The sequence below is a fragment of the Python bivittatus genome, unplaced genomic scaffold, assembly GCF_059951505.1.
Source record: "Python bivittatus isolate LINGU-HERP-01145 unplaced genomic scaffold, Pbiv_v1 ctg000220_np1212, whole genome shotgun sequence".
Taxonomy (NCBI): domain Eukaryota; kingdom Metazoa; phylum Chordata; class Lepidosauria; order Squamata; family Pythonidae; genus Python; species Python bivittatus.
In genome coordinates, this window is record NW_028277048.1 from 37,599,279 (window position 1) to 37,620,355 (window position 21,077).

At 42.7% G+C, this 21,077-nt stretch overlaps 1 protein-coding gene across 3 annotated transcripts in view; it reads left to right on the forward strand.

Moving 5' to 3' along the window:
- Positions 1-7,403: 7,403 nt before the first annotated feature.
- TTYH2 (tweety family member 2) overlaps positions 7,404-21,077 on the forward strand; it is a 69,641-nt gene continuing 55,967 nt past the window's right edge. For all 3 annotated transcript variants that reach the window (XM_007419867.4, XM_088138353.1, XM_088138352.1), the window contains exon 1: positions 7,404-7,969. In XM_007419867.4, the coding sequence (XP_007419929.1) occupies positions 7,838-7,969 (132 nt within the window). In that variant the 5' untranslated portion in view covers positions 7,404-7,837. The remainder of the gene's footprint in view (positions 7,970-21,077) is intronic.

A 21,077-nucleotide genomic window follows, 5' to 3' on the forward strand; every position in this document is an offset into this window, starting at 1 on the left:
GTTGTCTGGTTAATTTCCTCTTGCCCCACTCCTAAATATTCTCTTTCAAATAAAAGTTTTGCAAAAGCTTTTCACACATACAATTTGCTTTAAGCAAGTCTTTAAATGCCAATGAAGTTTCTCTTCACAAGTGAGACGTGCATAAAAAGCATATTTTCACATTAGTAGTTAGTTCTCCTTTGAAGTGGGAGAAAATATGACAGAATTGTGAAAAAAAATCCCTTTCCTCATTAAGGCAGCACTATCTCATTGCATATGCGGCTTCACTGCTCAGATTTAAGCTATTTAGAGGAGAATGGTTGTGATTCTTGCCTCTTAAGCATAATTTAAATCTGATTTCCTGAATGTTTAAAAATAATAAAGTGGATGATTTTTAAAATGAACTTCAGTTTAATAACATTCAAAAATATCTCTGATCTTGCCCAGAATCTTCAGTAATTTGTACTTCTCTTCCTTACCCTGCTGTGCCTTGATATCATTAATCATCCAGGGATCTAAAACACAGATCTGGTAATCTATCAAATGTCCTTGTTTTTGTTGTAAACAGCAGGTTTGAGGTACCAGCCAGCCTGAGCTTACTCCATCTTGCCCTGCCAAGGATCTTCCCCTCTTTGTTAGAAAGAACATTTTAAAAAACAACATGTAGGTGTACAGGGAGGGAATGTCCTCAACTGGTGGTTTCTGTAAGATAGCAGAGGAATGTTACCAAGGGAAGCATATCTTGTACTGAAATTTGAAGCTTATGGACGTATGAATGATTTGTAACTTCTGCAATCTTGCAGCTATTGTTGAAACTGTATGTTGAAACTGCAAAATCCTATATAAAGCCCACCCATCCCACTGAAAGTTGTGCTTGCTTTTGGGAGATATCCCACTTGCACCTTTCTTCTGCACAGAATAAACTTTTGCTATCTCTACTCTTGGTGTGTGTAGATTTGGCTATTCACATACAAGGCCACGAGCTCATTTTAGGGGCAACAGGTTCACCAAGCTATCTTCCTTGAATTGCTTTGTAGATTAACGAAGGATAATATTCAGCAGTATTTCACTATGTGGATATACGTATTAATTTTCCCCAGGATTTATATATGCTGCTACATAGTGAAAAAGGTTGTTCATTTCCTTTTGAGAAACAATCAGCCTTAATTTATTTATTTCACTGATTTACTACCCTTGAAGATCACCTGGAAACTGCAACCGATCCAGAATGCAATCTCAAACTGTTACAAGTATTAGAAAACAGGTTGATGTAACACCTCTTCTTCAAGAACTTCATGGTTTGTTTCCAGGTGCAACTCAGTTTGATAGTGGATATTTTTAAAACCATTCATCATTCAGGTTCTGGCTATCTGCAGGACCAGCTTCTCCCACCAGTCTCTGCCTCTCCACTGAGACCCAAACAACAAGGTTTCCCCAGGTCCCAACCCTTAGGGAATGTCCTACACAGGAATCCCAGAGTTAAGCTTTCAGTCATGGCTTCCTTCTCTAGAACAGTGTTCCTCCTGATAGGTCCCAACCCTATTAGCTTTTCACAAAGCTGCTGAAACCTGGCTGTTTCATGGGTCTTTGGGAGCTGAGGGAGCCATTTGAGGCTTTCAGATGAGGATGGTATTATGATTATGATTGTTCCTCAGCATGTGGGATGTTATTTATTACAATGTTGTTTTACCATATTATTATGCTTATACTGTTGTGTTTAGCTTTTAATCTTATTACTGTTTTGAAGGCCTGTAAGCTGCTCAGAATCACACATGGTTACAGCAGCATATATTCCCAGTAAAATAAATATATTTCAGAGAATCTGTACATTTTTAAAACTAGATTGCTACAGAAATTACCATTCCTACTATCCTCCTTTGGACACATTATACAAAGACCTAGCTCTCCGGAGAAGGCTGTAACGCTGGGAAAGGTAGAAGGAAAGAGAAGAGGATGACCAGTAGCACCATTACAGTGGTGATAAGTGCATCATTGGAGGACCTGAAAGACCTGGCTAGGGATAGATCGTCAAGGATAAAATCTATCTATGTGGTCGCTAGGAGTCGAAAATGACCTGATGGCACATAATCAATATGCAGATCCAGGTGTTCCATTCTCAGGGGAATTCCATAGCTGCCAAGCTTCTTCCAAGTACTCTGTAGCAAAAGGCCAGCTCTAAAGGGAACACTTTGTTGTTGTTGTTTAGTCGTTAAGTCGTGTCCGACTCTTCGTGACCCCATGAACCATATTGCGCCAGGCCTTCCTGTCCTTCACTGCCTCCCTGAGTTTGCTCAGTTTCATGCTCATTGCTTCAGTGATGCTATCTAACCATCTCATCCTCTGCCGTCCTCTTCTCCTTTTGCCTTCAATCTTTCCCAGCATCAAGGTCTTCTCCAAAGAGATCTCTCTTCGCATTAGGTGACCAAAGTATCTGAGCTTGAGCTTCATTATCGATCCTTCCAATGAGCAATCAGGGTTGATTTCCTTTAAGATTGACTGGTTTGACCTCCTAGCAGTCCAGGGGACTCTCAAGAGTCTTCTCCAGCACCACAGTTCAAAGGCATCAATTCTTCGGCGCTCAGCCTTCTTGATGGTCCAGCTCTCACAGCCATACATTACTACTGGAAAAACCATAGCTTTGACTATGCGGATCTTTGTCGGCAAGGTGACGTCTCTGCTTTTTAATATGCTATCTAGGCTTGCCATAGCTTTCCTCCCAAGGAGCAAGCATCTTTTAATTTCATGGCTGCAGTCTCCGTCTGCGGTGATCTTGGAGCCCAAATAAATGAAGTCTGTTACTGCTTCCATTTCTACCCCTTCTATTTGCCAGGAATTGATGGGTCCAGATGCCATGATCTTAGTTTTTTTAATGTTGAGTTTCAAGCCAGCTTTTGCACTCTCCTCTTTCACCCTCATCAAGAGGCTCTTTAGTTCTTCTTCACTTTCTGCCATTAGGGTGGTATCGTCTGCATATCTGAGGTTATTGATGATTCTCCCTGCAATCTTAATTCCGGCTTGTGATTCTTCCAGCCTGGCATTTCTCATGATGTACTCTGCATATAGGTTAAATAAGCAGGGTGACAGTATACAGCCTTGTCGTACTCCTTTCCCTATTTTGAACCAATCAGTTGTTCCATGACCGGTTCTAACTATTGCTTCTTGGCCCGCATACAGATTTCTCAGGAGACAGGTAAGGTGGTCTGGTACCCCCATCTCTTTAAGAATTTGCCACAGTTTGTTGTGATCCACACAATTGAAGGCTTTTGCATAGTCAATGAAGCAGAAGTAGATATTTTTCTGGAACTCTCGTGCTTTCTCCATGATCCAGCGAATGTTGGCAATTTGATCTCTAGTTCCTCTGCTTCTTCGAAACCCAGCTTGTTCATCCGGTAGTTCTCGGTTCATGTATTGCTGAAGCCTAGGTTGTAGGATTTTGAGCATAACCTTGCTAGCATGTGAAATGAGTGCAATTGTGCGATAGTTTGAGCATTCTTTGGCATTGCCCTTCTTTGGAATTGGAACATAAACTGACCTTTTCCAATCCCGTGGCCACTGTTGCGTTTTCCAAACTTGCTGGCATATTGAGTGCAGCACTTTAACACCATCGTCTTTTAGTATTTTAAATAACTCAGCTGGAATACTGTCATCTCCACTAGCTTTGTTGTTAGCAATGCTTCCTAAGGCCCACTTGACTTCACTCTCTAGGATGTCTGGCTCAAGGTCAGTGATCACACCAGCGTGGACATCAGGGACATTAAGATCTTTCTTGTATAGTTCTTCTGTGTATTGCCACCTCTTCTTAATCTCTTCTGCTTCTGTTAGGTCCCTGCCTTTTTTGTCCTTTATCATGCCCATCTTTGCACTAAACGTTCCTTTCATATCTCCAATTTTCTTGTAGAGATCTCTAGTCTTCCCCATTCTATTGTTTTCCTCGATTTCTTTGCATTGTTCATTTAAGAAGTCCTTCTTATCTCTCCTTGCTATTCTCTGGAAATCTGCATTCAGTTGCTTATATCTTTCCCTTTCACCCTTGCTTTTCGCATTCCTTCTTTCCACAGCTATTTGTAAAGCCTCATCAGACAGCCATTTTGCTTTCTTGCATTTCTTTTTCTTTGGGATGGTTTTAGTTGCTGCCTCCTGTACAATGTTACGGACCTCCGTCCATAGTTCTTCAGGCACTCTGTCTATCAAATCTAATCCTCTAAATCTATTCATCACCTTCACTGTGTACTCACAAGGAATATGATCTAAGTCATACCTGAGTGGTCTAGTGGTTTTCCCTACATTCTTCAATTTAAGCCTAAATTTTGCAGTAAGCAGCTCATGATCTGAGCCACAGTCAGCTCCTGGTCTTGTTTTTGCTGACTATATAGAGCTTCTCCATCTTTGGCTGCAAAGTATATAATCAATCTGGTTTCGGTATTGACCATCTGGTGATGTCCATGTGTAGAGTCGTCTCTTGTGTTGTTGGAAAAGAGTGTTTGCTATGACTAGCTTGTTCTCTTGACAGAACTCTATTAGCCTTTGCCCTGCTTCATTTTGTACTCCAAGGCCAAACTTGCCTGTTATTCCGATTACTCCTTGACTTCCTACTTTAGCATTCCAATCCCCTATGATGAAAAGGACATCTTTTTTTGGTGCTAGTTCTAGAAGGTGTTGTAGGTCTTCATAGAAGCGGTCAACTTCAGCTTCTTCAGCATCAGTGGTTGGGGCATAGACTTGGATGACTGTGATATTGAATGGTTTGCCTTGGATACGCACTGAGATCATTCTGTCGTTTTTGAGGTTGTACCCCATTACTGCCTTTCCCACTCTCTTATTGACTATGAGTGCAACTCCATTTCTTCTAAGGGTTTCTTGCCCACAGTAGTAGATATAATGGTCACCCGAATTAAATTCACCCATTCCCGTCCATTTCAGTTCGCTGATTCCCAAGATGTCGATGTTCAATCTTGTCATCTCATGTTTGACCACATCCAGCTTGCCTTGGTTCATAGATCTTACATTCCAGGTACCTATACAATATTGTTCTTTACAGCATCAGACCTTCTTTTCGCTTCCAGATACATCCACAGCTGAACGTCCTTTCGGCTTTGGCCCAGCCGCTTCTCTCCTTCTGGAGCTACTTGGAAATGCCCTCCGCTCCTCCCCAGTAGCATATTGGACACCTTCCGACCTGAGGGGCTCATCTTCCGGCGTCATATCTTTTAGCCTTTTAACATTGTCCATGGGGTTTTCTTGGCAAGGATACTGGAGTGGGTTGCCATTTCCTTCTCCAGTGGACCACATTTTGTCAGAACTCTCTGTCGTGACCTGTCCGTCTTGGGTGGCCCTGCACGGTATAGCTCATGGCTTCACTGAGTTACGCAAGCCCCTTTGCCACGACAAGGCAGTGATCCATGAAGGGGAAAGGGAACACTTAAGGTCGATTTAACTAGGTTATATAGGCCTGCATTCATTTACACAAGTACTTTTTTCAGAAGTCCAAGAGAAATCTCCTGCAGAAAAGAAAATAGCCCTGAATGAAATGAATTAGCCATTCCTGCTTTCCTCAATTAGTGTCCATGGAAGTAATATTACTTCACCATTCTTTGTTTTTGCTGAATATCAGTCTTCAGGGGAATTAGGGTGGGAAATACTGTTTCATCCTTGGTTAAGTTAAGCTGGACAAGTAATTTCCTCAAGACTCACCTTCTAACCATGAAAAGGTTTACAGTGTGGTCATGAACGGCAGCAGACAACAGCAACTTTGCCCCGTGGCTGACTCTGTGCTCCTTCTCCATCTCTTTGGCTAAATATCTATAGATGGAAGAGCAGCCTGCTTGATGAACAGACTAGACCCAGAAGATTGCTTGTGTATGGTGCTTAAATAAGTTATGAGATTATTGGCCCTTCTCTTTCTCCAGTGGAAAGTGCTTCCAAAGGGCAGCTTTACAATTATCACAGGGCAGAATAATCCAGTCTTGCACACAGAATTTAGCATCTTGGTTCAGCACATTTCAGTAAGCTCCGATTAGTATTTTACTTCTGGCAATAGCTCTGAGTTAGCTTGGTTTGTATGAGCACATGGGGTTGCTGTTCTAAAATGTATCCTCTTACAAAGAGGTCTTTCTTGCAGTTTCTTTAAAATCCCCTATTTTCCATTTATCCTTCTTTCCCTTATCCATAAGGCGGAAGAGCAAATCTCATTTTACACACTTACAACAGAAATGAAAATGGTGCTGGCTTCATTAACTACAGCACCAGCCTTTAGCTTCACTCTCCTCTTCAAATTTACTGTGAGGAGGCTGAGCATCTGTCAGGGTTCTGCCTTTTGTTGTTGTTGTACAACTCGATAAAATCCTACGTGTACTGATGATGCATATAAAAGTAATGCTGTCAGTGATTCAGAGGCAGGCAGACGAGCTTGCCCTGACTGATGTATGCACACAACTATAAATGTGTACACATGTAGATCCATCTGAAACCCTGTGCAATTTACTCCGCGAAGTTAAAAATAAATGCCTGTAGAAACAAGCTGGGGACAGCATTTTCATAGTATACATTTTAGGGGTGAAGAGAAAGAACAGGTAGCAATTTTATAAATTATGTGTATTGTATTAAGATTGTATTTTTTAAAATTTAAATAATTAAATAAGGAGCTACAACTGGCGGTCCTTTGGTCAAACCTGGCCCACTGACGGATACTGTCAGCCTGAGCTCTTACTTAGGCGTTCAGAAACAAAAGAAGAATCTGGAGAAGAGGACCTGACAGGGACTCACCAGCATCTCTTCTATATTCTTCCTCAGAGGGGTTCATGGAAAAACAAGTTACTTGTTTAGCTGTGTCTGCAAATTTCTCTTTTTCAATTTATGCATCTCTGTCCATGCTTCAGTCATGCTGCTGGAGCTGATGCCAAAGACAAGCTGTGTGGTGAAACAGTTGGGCTTGAGGGGGAGGAGATCAGAGTAAAGCCTCATGGAAAAGGTGAACAGAGTGTATAAGGATTTATATACCTTCTTTCATCCACACTTTCATGGTGTTTATGACAAAGCAGTGAATCAAAACAAAACAAGCAAAGCTAACAAGAGTTTAAATATTGCAGATAATGGAGCATATTCCTGAATTAATTAAAATGTTTTTTTTTAAGCCAGAGCACTTTAAAAAGTAAGATTAAATTATGCGCACTGCATTATATGTCTGTATAATTTTTCCTCTATTTTTTTTTTCATTGAAGACAGTTGCCCAGTAATTAGGAGCATGTGGGGAAACCTGAAATAACTTGGCATTATATTCTAACTTGTTTACTACTTGGAATGAAAAAGCCATCTGAGGGTTTCAAATTCTGCACACTACTTCAGATGGAGGGAGGCGGCAGGAGCAGTAACCCCCTCTGCTCCTCCCACACACACGCCCCTTAAACATCTCCTGTGTGATACTTATAGCTTGGCACTAGTGGGTTTCCCTGTGGTGAGGACATCCTCCAGGCGGGAAGAAAAAAAGCCCTTTCGACTGGAGACAAGAGTTAGTGGGCGGGCAAGCAAACCGAAGGCAAGCAGAACCACTGTGCTGTGGGATTGAGACCATACGTCGCGCCCCCGACCGACCGCAGAAAGAGGGCCGAGCAGGACGGCATCCGCCCAGCGACCCTTTGAGCACCGGCCCCGGCAACCTGCAGGGGGCGTCGGCTCCAGCCCATAAAGGCTCCGCGCCCTTTGCCGCTCGAAGAAAAGAAAAGAAGGGGCGGGGTCTGGCGGGTGTGAGCTCAGCCAGGCAGCACGCGGGCGGCAGGGCCCCGGTCAGCGTGCGGCGTGGACCGGCGGGAGCGAGTGCGAGCGGCTGCTTCGGGGGCCCACTGCGGCAGCAGGAACGGGAGCGATGTTGCTGGCGGCGCGGGCCGAGTACCTCGCGCCCTGGTGGACATCCTGGCTGCACGGGCTCCCCCATTTGAGTCTGAGCCTGCAACCCGTGCCCAGCGCCTTCCGCCCGAGGGACAACGACTACCAGCAGGTGCGCTTTCGCTCGCCCCCTCGGTGGCCTCGGCATCCTCGAGCAATAACCATCCCTGACTTTGCATGCCGCGCTTTGCCCCTTCCTCAGTCCGGAGGCTGCGAAGCGTCTGGCGTTTGCTGCTCATCCCTTCGGATATTCTCCAAATCTGCGTCCTGATCCCGTTGCCCATAATGGAAGGCCGGGTGCTGCTTCGGCCCTTCGGGTCTCGTGCTTCAGCTAAGATCTTATAATGGGAGCCTTGTGTTCCATCACCAGGATCAGTGCTCGTGTCTTTCCAACCGGAGGCATTGCGCCGTCCATGTCGGTACAGTTCCCCTTTTTTTGGAACGAGCGGCTTTTAGCCGAGGAACGTTCCAACTTCCGTCGCCCCCTTCCCGCCTCCCCCGTGGTTTCTTTGCGCCGAATGGGACCCTCGCAGGGCTGCCTTGCGCCCCAATTATAGAGCGAGGCGGGGGGTTGGGGAAGCCAAAATAATTTAACCCTCCGCACGATTCTGCTCTATCCAGCCTGGCCAGTCACTTAAAACGTTCCCGGTCACCGACCTGATAAAGCATGGCGAAGTCTTGAGTAGTTTGTGCCCAGTTGCCTTGCTGGCGGGCTCAAGTAATGGTTGTGATTTTTTTTTCTTTCTTTCTGAGTGCTAAAGTGTAACATTTGACCGTTTCTCTAGTTCTGATTTCTAAGGAATTGGCCCTGTTTGTTTTGATGTTGGCATGATATCCTTACACTAAAATGCAATCTTTTGGATTCTATAATTTAAACATGTGGAGGCAGGTACCCCTCAATTGTACCTCAAAATAAAACAGATAAAGGTTATTTTATCTGGCTGAAAAGTATTGTTAGAAACCCTTCTGTTCAGCCAACTTCCTCTCTCTCAGCTTTCCCCATCCAGGCATCCTTTTGGTTCCTTTCTCCTCCCAGTGTTTCTGGCCATACCATCTTGCTGCCTCAGTGGGTCCATAGAATTGGACGGGTTCTTGAAAATTGTCTGATTTGTCCCCTGCTCTACATGTGGGATAGAACTAAGATCCTTAAAAGATGGCCCTACAGTCTTTGATCTCTAGAAACAGTGAACCCATTGCATATTGAGGCAGGCTGTGCCCTGGTCAAGCAGCTCTTTCCTGACAAGTAGTTAATCCAGGATGGGTTCTAATATTGTTCTGTTCGATGGAGGTCCAGGGTTCAAAAGGATAGTCAGTCATGGGTGAGACTCAGTAAATCAGAGAGACTATAGCCAGAGTTATTTGGGCAACTTTGTAGGAACTAAGCTATGATATATTGGATACAAGAGGGGTCACATTGGAGCTGCAGAGTCTGAGGATGTTGCTCAACTGGTTTTTGCTATTGCCTTCACTCCATGTCCTGAGCTCTGGGTCACAACACATAACCTGGCTCCTCATTCTCACTTTCTAACAATCCTTCCTCCGAAGAACCCAGGGCAGATATGACAAGCAGACTGGCTTGAAATTTCCAGGATTGGCTATGTAATTTACCCATCTTCTATCCTCCAACTCATCACACTCCAGAAATCCTCACACAGGGCCTAGAAATAGCTTCTTCAGGCCCCTTCAGCACCCAGAGGTGTCCTTTTTACCCGGTCCTAGAAATGTAAACTCATTTAAAATAGCATAGACGTTCTCCAACGTTTCCTTTCCTGTCTCTGCACTATTGCACGTAGTATACTCTAGAGAGCACAAACTTATATATTGATCTTTCTGCTACTCCTTGATATTGGTATTGTAGGCATGCTAAAATTATACTATTGTCTCTTAATGGTTCATTTTGCCAAAAAGGTTGGCTACTACCACTGGGAAAAAAATCAGTGCTTCCTTTGCAGTGAGGTAGTAAAGATTGAGGTATGTAACTGAATCGCTCACAGATTATAAAGTGTTTTTAGGAGTTGATGTTGGATTTTTTGATCTGCAAGGAATGTAAATTCCTGGTTATGAATTCATGCGTCACATTGTGACTCAAGGGATAAAGCAGGTCAGTATGTTTGGCTCCACTTTTGTATCATTTTGTGAAACCTGGCCCAGGTGGTAGACCCTCAAGGAGTGACCCATAAAAGCAATAAAAGTTCATTTAGGTGCAGTTCCTCCTTACAGAACTTAAACTTGACCAACCTTTGTGTGTAATTTGCTTAGTAGACTTATAAGAGGGTAACTGGGTAAACAGACAGATGCATTATGGTATATGCCATAAAGATCGGTGTTGATAGGGAGCAAGAGGTCCAGCCCCCGGCCCCTACTTTGTGGGGTGCCACAGGGGTCAGTGCTTTCACCGCTCCTATTTAATATCTACATGAAACCGCTGGGTGAGATCATCCGGCACCATGGGGTGAGGTATCATCAGTATGCTGATGATACCCAACTATACATCTCCATCCCAGGTGCCTTAAGTGACGCTGTGACTACCCTCTCACGGTGCCTGGAGGCTGTGGGGGCCTGGATGGGGGACAACAGGCTTCAGCTGAACCCTGGTAAGACGGAGTGGCTGTGGATACAGGGTGCCTCAAGATCTAGGAGCTTGTCATCTTTGGTTCTTGCCGGGGTTGTACTACCCCAGACAGACCCGGTGCGTAATCTGGGAGTTCTCCTGGACTCACGACTCCTGCTCAAAGAGCAGGTGGCAGTTGTGGCTAGGAGGGCCTTTGCACAACTTCGTGTTGTGCGGCAGTTATGCCCCTTTCTGGATCAAGAGGACCTCCGCACGATCACTCATGCCCTGGTCACCTCCGGGTTGGACTACTGTAATGCGCTCTACATGGGGCTACCCTTGAAGAGTATCCGGAAGCTACAGCTGGTACAGAATGCGGCGGCGCGGACAGTTCTTAATGCCCCTAGGAGGGCACATATAACACCGCTGTTGCGTGAGCTGCATTGGTTGCCAGTTTGTTTCCGGGTCCAATTCAAGGTGTTGGTCATCACCTTTAAAGCCCTTCATGGCACAGGACCAGGTTATCTGAGGAACCGCCTCGCCCTGGTCACTTCAGCCTGTCCCACTCGGTCCAGCAGAAGGGGCAGGTTGCAGACCCCACCAGTCAGGGAATTTCGATTGGTGGGGTCTAGGCAGAGAGCCTTTTCTGCTGTAGCGCCCGCCCTATGGAACATCCTGCCTCCTGAGGTCCGGTGTGCCCCCTCCCTCATGGCCTTCAGGAAAGGTATTAAATCCTGGCTTTGCCAGAAGGCCTGGGGGCCAGAGGGGGGCCCGCACCTGTGGAGATGGCTGGTGGGATGATGGGTTGCCCCCCCCCAGCATCTTACAGATTTTTATAGGGCCAAAATTAGAGGAGGTTTTTTAGGGTATTTTAATATGTTTTTAAATTATTTATAGTTTTTAGCCATCTTGGAGAGACCTGTGTTTTTTCTTCTTTTTTATTATTGTGAGCCGCCCAGAGTCACCCATTGGGGGAGATGGGCAGCATACAAGTCAATCAATCAATCAATCAATCAATTCCAGATAGATGGATTTTCTCCATGATGATCTATCCCTAACAGGGTCTTTCAGGTCTTCTAATGGTGCACCCATTACTACTGAACTGAGTCCATCCATCTTGCTGCTGGTCCTCCTCTTTTGCTCTTTCCTTTCACTTTTCCAGCATTAGGGTCTTCTTCTGAGAGCTAGGCTTCCCATAATGCATCCAAAGTAGGATAATTTGAACCTGTCACTTGTGCCTCAAGTGAGAACTTTGGGTTGATTCGTTCAATAATCCATTGGTTTGTTTTCTTGGCTGTCCATGGTATTCTCAGGAGTCTTCTCCAACACCAAAGTTCAAAAGCATCAATTATCTTCCTATCCTGTGCATGCGCACGCTCTCTCTCTCTCTCTCAAGTTTCACTTTAAGGAATGGACACTGTATGTTTCTTTGCTACCTCACATTTGATTTTTTGAAAAAAAAAAACAGATAACTCTTAGAAAATAAACATTCAAACTACTAAGCAACACAATATTACAGTACTAATCTTTGCTGTTACTTCAGAAGGTATTGCCAGATGCTTACTGGAAATCTAATTCTGATTCTAATTTTTTTTTTTTGCTGCTGCATTTTGTAAATTGTTGCCTTCACATTGTTTGCTTTCCCTACTATTTCATTTCAGATTTCTGCAGCTTGTTTTCTATATGATAGCTAAGTTTAAAAAAAAACATATAGGATCCCAACACTGTTTCATGCTGCCAGCATGATTTTGGTAAGAAGAACCATGTTCATCAGTCTTCCTTTTGTGTTTGAGTCAATGTATCTGGTGTGTTCATTTTGTACCACTGCAGTGGTTCTCCAACTTTGCAGTATCACAACCCTCTAAAATGACAAACAAATTTGTACAATCACCCTTCTTGAATAAAACTAGTGACTTCACTATGCAGGAGATTAAATATGCTACTTTTAATAATTAAATGTTAATATGTGTATCACAAGGGTCCTTAGAGCCAGTTTGGTCTGGTGGTTAAGGCTCCAGACTAGAAACTGGGAGACCATGAGTTCTAGGCCCGCCTTAGGCACAAAGCCAGCTGGGTGACCTTGGGCCAGTCGCTCTCTCTCAGCACTAGGAAGCAGGCAATGGCAAGCCACTTCTGAAATCTTGCCAAGAAAATTGCAGGGACAGACGTTCTTTCTCTAAATATGTTGCTTTAATTTCGTAAGGGGAAAAAAATGATAATGAAAGTTCCTGTAAATGAAGTGTTTTTTTCTCATTGGAAATTGCTTATCTAGATGTAGGGCGTAAATACTCACTTGCACTTTTTGTACAGCAGATTGTTTGAATGTGGCCCTACCCATGAGAGCTAGATGTGTTTCTCCATGGGGCTTTCATCCTTTACATAGTAAGTTACATAACAAGTTGCACCTTTCAAAATACCATGACTCCTGGAGATCTGGTGGTTTGTGGGTGAAAATTTTCCCATTATGTTGGCAGGCCTGAAGAATTAGAACTGGACTAACTGAATCCAGGATTTTGAATAATTCCCATGCAGCTAAGACATGCACAACTCTAATATGCCAGGAGCTAGCACCACAGATGGCAGAAATGAATAATGGCATTAATAGGTCTGTAGGGGAAGGAATCAGAGCAGGGGAAAATGGATGCAATTATATTCAGTTAAATGCCACTCTTGAGGTGTTCACCTGAAAAACTATCTAATGGACTTTATACTCAGGAAAGCAAACACTGGCACAAATGAGTCTGACTTGTTTCATGGGCACATTATAGCAACTTTTGTAGTAGTGAGAATTCTGGATCTTATTATGGCTAAAGCAAGAATTTAATATGTTTCCTGATGCCTTTTTGGCTTTTCAGAGTATCTTGCCCCTCTGAAAGCTTCTCCTGAAAGTGAGGGAGAGAATCTATGAAGCAGCATTTGATGTAACTTGAGAAAAAAATGGTGCCTTTTTGCTAAGATAAATAATAGTTCATGTTGTTCCAGAACAATGCCCTGTAAATACAGACATCACCAGTCACAGTTTACTAGTTGTCATGAGTTATGGATATGTTGTTCATATAACTTGAGAAAGCTATTTAACCCCAAAGGAGATGTAGCCTAACCTCTGAGCTGCAAGCTGTTTAAAGGAAAACTGCAATCGTGTGTTGCTGTAAAGTATTGCTGCTGATAAGAAACAGTTTGTAAAGAGTTTCTTTTATGCAAGTCAGAAACTGCACAATTAAATGTATCTTTTGGACTTGATGAAATGAATCAGACTTGTGTTTTATATCTCTTTAACCCACATCTCTATGAATTTGTGGAGTGAGCATGAATAAAAACAGGAAACCCAATTTCTTTCTCTTGGACCCATGTTCATTTTACATAGCTTTCTTGTTAAGCTAGTAAATCTTCTATGTACCTCTTGATATATTACACATCTGGGCAATTGAATAAACATTTTGACTGGGAAGGATGTCATCTATCTGGTTGGTATTGAATTGATAAAACAAAATTAGTAGTTCACTTAGATGGTCTGCAGGGAGTGTTTCTTAATCATTTCCAATTCTCTGGAGCCGAAACCTGAGATCCCAGAAAATTGCAAAAGCAGCTTCATGCTAGCAGCTTTCTTTCAAAATACTGCAAATGTATAACAAGTCCCAGGAGTGCTGAACTGTCTCCTGGTCGCTTCCTTGAGGGTAGCTGTTTTAAATATCAGTGCTTTTTGTCCATTTCTTCTCTTGCATAGCCTTGCTTGAACCAGTATACTTTATACTGAAATAGCAGTGCTGGTAATTATAGTATACGCCTTCTTTTAAAACTCCCTGGTAAAAACAGATACAGTGGTACCTCGGGATACGAACGCCTCTACTAACGAACTTTTCGGGTTATGACCAGCTCCGGCCGCAAAAATTTACCTCGATGTGCGAACTCCGCCTCAGGGTACAGTCATTTTTCCGCCCTGACACGTGGTCCGTGGCCATTTTTCCACCCCTGACGTGGTCCGCGGCTGTTGTCCCGCTGCGCCGCACGGCACCCGGCCGTTCTCCCGCCGCGCCGCGCCGCGCCTGGCTGTTCTCCCGCCGCGCCGCACCCGGCCATTCTCCCGCCGCACCGCGTGGTGCTCGGCCTTTTTCCCACTGCGCCACGTGGCGCCCGGCTGTTCTCCCGCCCCTGACACGTGGTCCACGGATGCCAGAACGGATTAATGGTAATTACATTGAACCTTATGGGAAAATTTGCTTCGGGGTGCGACCAGATTCGAAGGGTAGAACGGATTAACCGGATTTACATTGAACCCTATGGGGAAATTTGCGTCGGGTTACGACCAACTCGGGATACGCCCAGAGTCACGGAACGCATTAAGTTCATATCCCGAGGTACCACTGTATTGTCAGGTCCCATGATGATATCTCTTGAATAGATCAGAGGCAGAGGTAACACTAAAGCTTATTTGAAAGGAGTTGTTACTAAGTTTGACTCCATATGGGTGTTCTCTGATTGTAAGTGATTTGTTGTTTCAGATTGCTATTGTGGCGTCTTTGCAGCAAGGGAGCCCTTTCCCTTCTCTTCTGAGAGACAGAAATAATTTTTCAGGATTGGTTATCCGTTCTTGATATGTCATAACATTTTTATTGGATGACTAATGGCTAAGTTTTGGTCCGTCATTGCCACTCACTTGGTAAGAGCATCTTGCTTCCTTCACTATAGTTGGGTCTGTCGAGGGGGGGGGGAGGGGGGAGGGAGATACACACATACACACACACACACTTGAGTTGATAGAATAAAAATGTAATAATAATAATATACTTATCAGTTGAAGATAACATGAATATGCATACTTTAAGGTTTTGGGGTTTTTTTGTTTTGTTTTGGATTTTTTTTTTTGCTGAATATGTATACATCTCTGGAATTTCTCTATGGAGGTGTGTTCCTACTCTAATTCATCTCACTGCTCCAAAACATTCTTGAGTGAGTCTGTTGTTTCCAGGATGTAAACATTCACTTACTAGGAACCTCTAGGGATTTAATTGGGCTTTAGGGCAACTTGGGACAGGATGCTCTGCCCAGACGAAGAGAGATGGAAACTCTTTTCAGATAGGAGTAGCAGGCTCAGCGGCCCAGGACACTATATTGTACTTCCATTGGTAGTCAAAGTCTCATGTAGAATAGCTGTGTATAATCTGATTTGAAGTTATTTATCTGCTACCAGGAGGAATGTTTTTGAACATTTTGGGAATAATGCTGCCCCTAATTGCTGCTCATGTTTGTTAAAAGCAGAAAAATGGAGTGTGCTTGTCTCTGTGCTGAGCTGTTGGTTGAGTAGTTTTGGTGGAAAAGGTGGCAATGTCTAACCAATACTGGGTGAACTCAAATTATGTGCGGTTGGTTAGTGATTGGATGGGAGACTCCTAGGAAATATCAGCGCTGTAGAATAGCCTGGGAAGTCAGAAAAAAACATCCAAGAAGGCAGCAGTGACAAACCACTTCCATATTATTGTCAATAAAACTACATGGATGGATGTAATCACCAGGAGTTGAATTAAACTCATGGGAGACTTTATTTTTTTACCATGGAAAAGTACTGTTGGTTTTTGTTGTTCAGATACATGAGCTGGTGTAACGGTTGTAAATTTGCATGCTTTGGAGGCCATCACTATGTATACCAGAAGCTCCTAAAACTAGCTCAGTGATAATAACACCTTTCCTTGGACCATTTTCTGGAGCTTTCTTGTTTGCTTTCTTGCTTTCCAACATATTGTTAGCATGCAAGATAGTCTTTCCAACTTGGTGTCCATCTCCCTAGGCAGCATCATGGAAATTGTAATCTGACGCATCTGTATATTAGGAAACCTGGTTTTAAGAAGTATGGCTTGGCAAACAGTGAGAAAATGCAATGAGGAAATGCAGGCAGTCTTTGGCGATGGAATGTCAAATTAAAATGTGGCTTCTTTATACAATGCAGTTCCAACAGTTCTTTATATTTAGCAGAGATTTTGGCAATCAGAACAGTCTAGCAATGTTTCCTTTTCCCCTTCACCTGCACATTCAGTACAGCTGCATAAATGTACAGGAGGAGCCAAATTTTAATCTGGAAACATCTGCAAGTTTAAAGCTTTCATATGTCAGCTTTCAAGCAAGGTTCCCTTCTTCCCCCCCCCCCCCCCCCCCACTATCTATGGTAGCCTTTACCCAGCATGACTGTGCTGGCTGGGATTAAGGGGCCTATAGTCTAAGCCAGGGGTTCTAACTGTGGGTGAGATTGCAGGCAACTTAGAGGTAAGTTACATTCTTTTTTAAAGCTGCTCAGGTTTGTGCGGACAAAGCTTCCAAAACTTGTTTTGACAGCTCTCCCACTTTCCCACACAAGCCTATGGTTTGCACAAGCAAAGTGAAAGTGCTGTCAAAACATGCTTACACATTGCTTGTCCAAGCCTACTGTAGATATGTGTGAGCATAGCAAGAAGCAAAGCCCAGAGTGAGTTTTGAGAGATGGCTAAACCTGTGGGTCTAGCTACCTGTCAGAATCATCCAGCAATCACAGTAATGCTGTGAGAGGCAGATGGTTTCCCACAGGCTGTTGTACATGTAAGTGAAGTTCAGTATTTTTATCTCTTATTTTAAAATTTATAACTTTTTAAAATGGAAGTTTGTGTTGAGTGGTTGGAGAAAAGCTGAAGATGACCTATCATTTGTGAGTGTTGGCAAAATAAGCCTAAATCAAGAAAGTATGATTAAGCTTACCTGTTATTTTTTACCCAGTCCTAATTCCAATGAAATAATGTGTTGCATAAATTCAATGATCATTTTAGGAGATTGCAATATCATAAAGTTTCAGGATCCCTGGTCTAACATATCAGAAGGTGATAAAATTGGGGAATGCTGGTCTATAGATACGTGACTTTTTGTATTGTTTAGCTTAGCTCTATGACCAGGAACAAATTGGAGCAAACCTTGCCTGTTCCCCTGTGGTTCTGGTCTTGAACACCCAGGAGGAAGTTTTCAGCAGCTTGTCCTTAATTATGCTTTCTATAGTAATACATGATGGCTAGTATTAATTATAGTTCAGATAGGCCTATTCCAAAACGGTTTCTGAATTGTGCTTCAAAATTAACTCTTGCCAACATTAATCATAATTCCCAGCTCAGGTAGCATGGGAAACTTTTAGTAAATTATACTGTAAAAGCAGAACAAGTTCCTTATCTAATTTGTATTGGGTTAGAGAGAAGGAGTTGTAAGCTCAGCGTTTATTGCAGCTTCTTCTAACTTTGCATATCACAACAAACCATGTCTTAGCATTACATCGTGAAGATTACTCTAAGAAACTATTAATAGTGTCCTTAAAATTATCATGATTTTCTGGAATGGTTTGCCATATTGTATGTGGTCAACTGTATTATAATTACAAATGAAAAAGTTTATTGGTCTATTGTTTTCAAAATGTCTGAATTCTTCATACTTATAACCTGAGAGTTTCTCAGAACTTTTCCAGTTATATGCCATAATAAAAGCTGAGAAGAGGTTTTTTTGTTGATAAGGATGCATATAGGTAAATGTTTGTTTTCCTCTAATATGTGGTTTCAGAGACTCTCAAATAGTGAAGTATTTATTTTTTAAAAACACTCACACAACCAAACATTAGCACAATAACATCAGGAAAGGAAGACACCTAGGCAATAAACATCCAAATTCTAAGTATTGTATGTTTTAGAAGCTGGCTGGAAGGCTGTTTGGTCTGTCTGTCTATTGTACTGATAGTGTATCTAAACATGTTATGGCATAAGGAAGGAAAGCTATGAATATAATTTTTATTAAGAATTTTAATTACAGTAGTAAAAACTAATTCAAACTAAATTTAAAGAAAGAAAAGAGAATGGAAAGAAAGAATAAAAAGTGCAGGAAAAAAGAAAAAAGAATATAGCAAAGAAAAAGAAAAGAAATATATAAAGAAGTGATTTCCAACCTTCATCACAACAAGTATAAACAAATTTAATAACTCTTCACCCCCTATAACATGGAAGGAAAGCTTTGGCTAATCCAGAATGTAATTGTATTTCTTTCTTGACATCTCTAAACTTGATTCAAAAACATTAATAGAAGAGTTTCTGGCCACTCTCTCTCAGCCCAACTCACCTCACAGGGTTGTTGTGGGAAAAATGGGAGGAAGAAAGCATATTGGGTATGTGCACCACCTTGAGTTATTTATAAAAATAATAAAGGGATAGTTTAAAAAAAATTAATATGCATTTTGCTGATGCTAGGATTATGGATTTCTTATAGTGCAAGAGTTGTACACATTGCAAAGTATATTGTACCATGGCAAGAAAAAGATTAGAATTTTTTCCTGTTGAATTTTGAAAATGACATGATTTCAGTTTAATCTGATTCCTAAGAATCTCATTTATTTTTTTAGACATGCCAGGTTGGAAGATCTACTTGAAAAGCTGGTAAAAGGCACAGTCCAAGAAAGTTTGTGAGGAGGTGCAAGGGAAAGGCACAAAGAGAAGCATCTTCCTAATTATGTACAACTGCCTGCTTGTATACCCCGACTCCAAATAATTATAATTTCCAGTCTCCTTATTTCTCCTTTCTTCTGGGATGTGCTGGCCTTTGTCAGACATTCCACCTAATAAGCAGGGCTGGAGAAAGAATTGCTTCTTGTTTTTCTAAAGCCACCATGAAGGCTGCACATTCAGGGTTTTCCTATGTCTTTATTGAATCAAATAAATTTCAGTCTGAACGTCTCCATTTTCAGTATGTAACCGTCGTGCAGGCCAACCTATGTGAGCTCCTAAATGTCAGATTTCAGGCCCTCTTTTGTTTCACACCAGGACACTTTTTCAGTCTGTTCCAAGCCAATATGTTTCTGGAAGTCGTCGCTTTGTGTGGTAGGATTTGTAAAATACATCAGCCATTGTTCGTTTTATCTGTGGTATATTGAACAAGCCTCAGTGGCCTGGCTCACTTTAAATGCTGGTCCTCTACATAATGTTAAGCCATGAATTAGAGGTGCAAGTCCTGAGGCCTAAAGTCCCCCAACAGCCGACAGTATAACCCCCAAATTCTCTAAAAGCTGCTACTGAATTGGAATTTGCAATGCAATAGAAGGCAAACATTATTCAGTGTCTCAGTAGGTAGTCATCATATCAATTTCATTTAAATACAGCTGAATACAAATTATTGTCTTGACTTGCCCACTACTTTTCAGAATGTGGTCCTTGAAGTGCTATTCAAAGGCCAAGTGTGGCCCTCAGCTATGGAGTTGTTGCACTCCTCTGCCATAAATCTTGGTTTACAAGTCACAGCGGTTAGGTTCATGCATCTTACTAAACCACAATCAAAGTTATGGGTCAGTATGAGAATTATATTCCAGTGACACAGGGAATGATGTTTCTTCCTCCTTGAGTCAAAAAAGTTAATGCAGTTCTGATTTTCTTCCTTCTACTCTCTTTATTGTATCAGTATGAAATGTATAAAATCCCAGGAACTAGTTGGACAACATGAAAACAATTCTTACTGAGGCTAAGAGTAAAAAGCAGAGAGGAGAAAGGTTATGGCTCAGAATTTATTATGCATTGCATTGGTAGGTTGCGTATTTCACAAACCGATGCATCATCTTTCTCTGACTGAGGCTGTGGTGATTGTTTGTAAGTTGGGGGGCCTGATAATAGATAGCGGTACGGTTGCTTTGCTGGCCGTGCATTAAAGGGCATCCTGCCAAGACAAGACTGAGCAGCCATTTATTGGTCCCTGAGCATGTGGAGTTGGTGGCTACGGAAGGAAGGAGAATGATTTCCTCTTCCCCCCACGCTCCTCTGAGCTCAGAGTTGGAGATTACCCAAGTAGGAGCAGCTACTACCCAGGCTGTGGACTGTTGCCTCATAGAAACCTGGCACTGTTTGGGTAGATTTATGCCAGCAAGGAAGTGAACAGTGGTGCATGGCACAGCTGCCCACTCTAGGGGATTTCTGATGCTTGTTCCTCATCCCAAGAGCACTTGATGATGGCAGGGAAATGTGTATTGTGTGCTTTTCATTGCAGTCAAAGGATATTGGCTATGGGGGTAGTGGTTACCAGTCACAGGCACTTGTTCACATGACCTCAGCATCCTTTGTCTGCTGTTCTGATTCTGGCAGGCTATTACACTCTGCAAGGCAATATGTCTCAAAGATGTGCACTGATAATTTAAAAGCCTTGTTAGTCCCTCCCCAGCACATCCTGTCTTATTAGAATTCTACAGCCACTGTCAAGTCAAATGATCCGAGCCTTGTAAACACACATTTCTGTTTTATTTCATGCACACTCATAGATCACCCAGTTCCATCAGAAGCTGCATGTTGGATTCCATGCAATCCCAGAACTGGCAATTTGACTGGCATGGGCGTCTTCTGGCATGTGTGTAACTCCATACAGACCTCTAATCCTAGGCGTCCTTATTTACGAATGAGCCTTCCAGAGGAACTGATGTTGAAAAGGGTCTTTACATGCATTCATGTGCATAATAAACCTTGACCTTGCCTGTCATTTATCTGCTCCAAACACTCTGCATAGCCCAAGCCCTTTTCCCATAAGTAACTACGGGGAATTTCAGTATCAGATGGTAACCTAGCTTTTGGGTAGCTTAGCTGGACCAGAAAGCAGCCCAATCTCCAAGTGGTCTACTGTTGGTTTTAAGGGTCCTGGAGCTGAACAG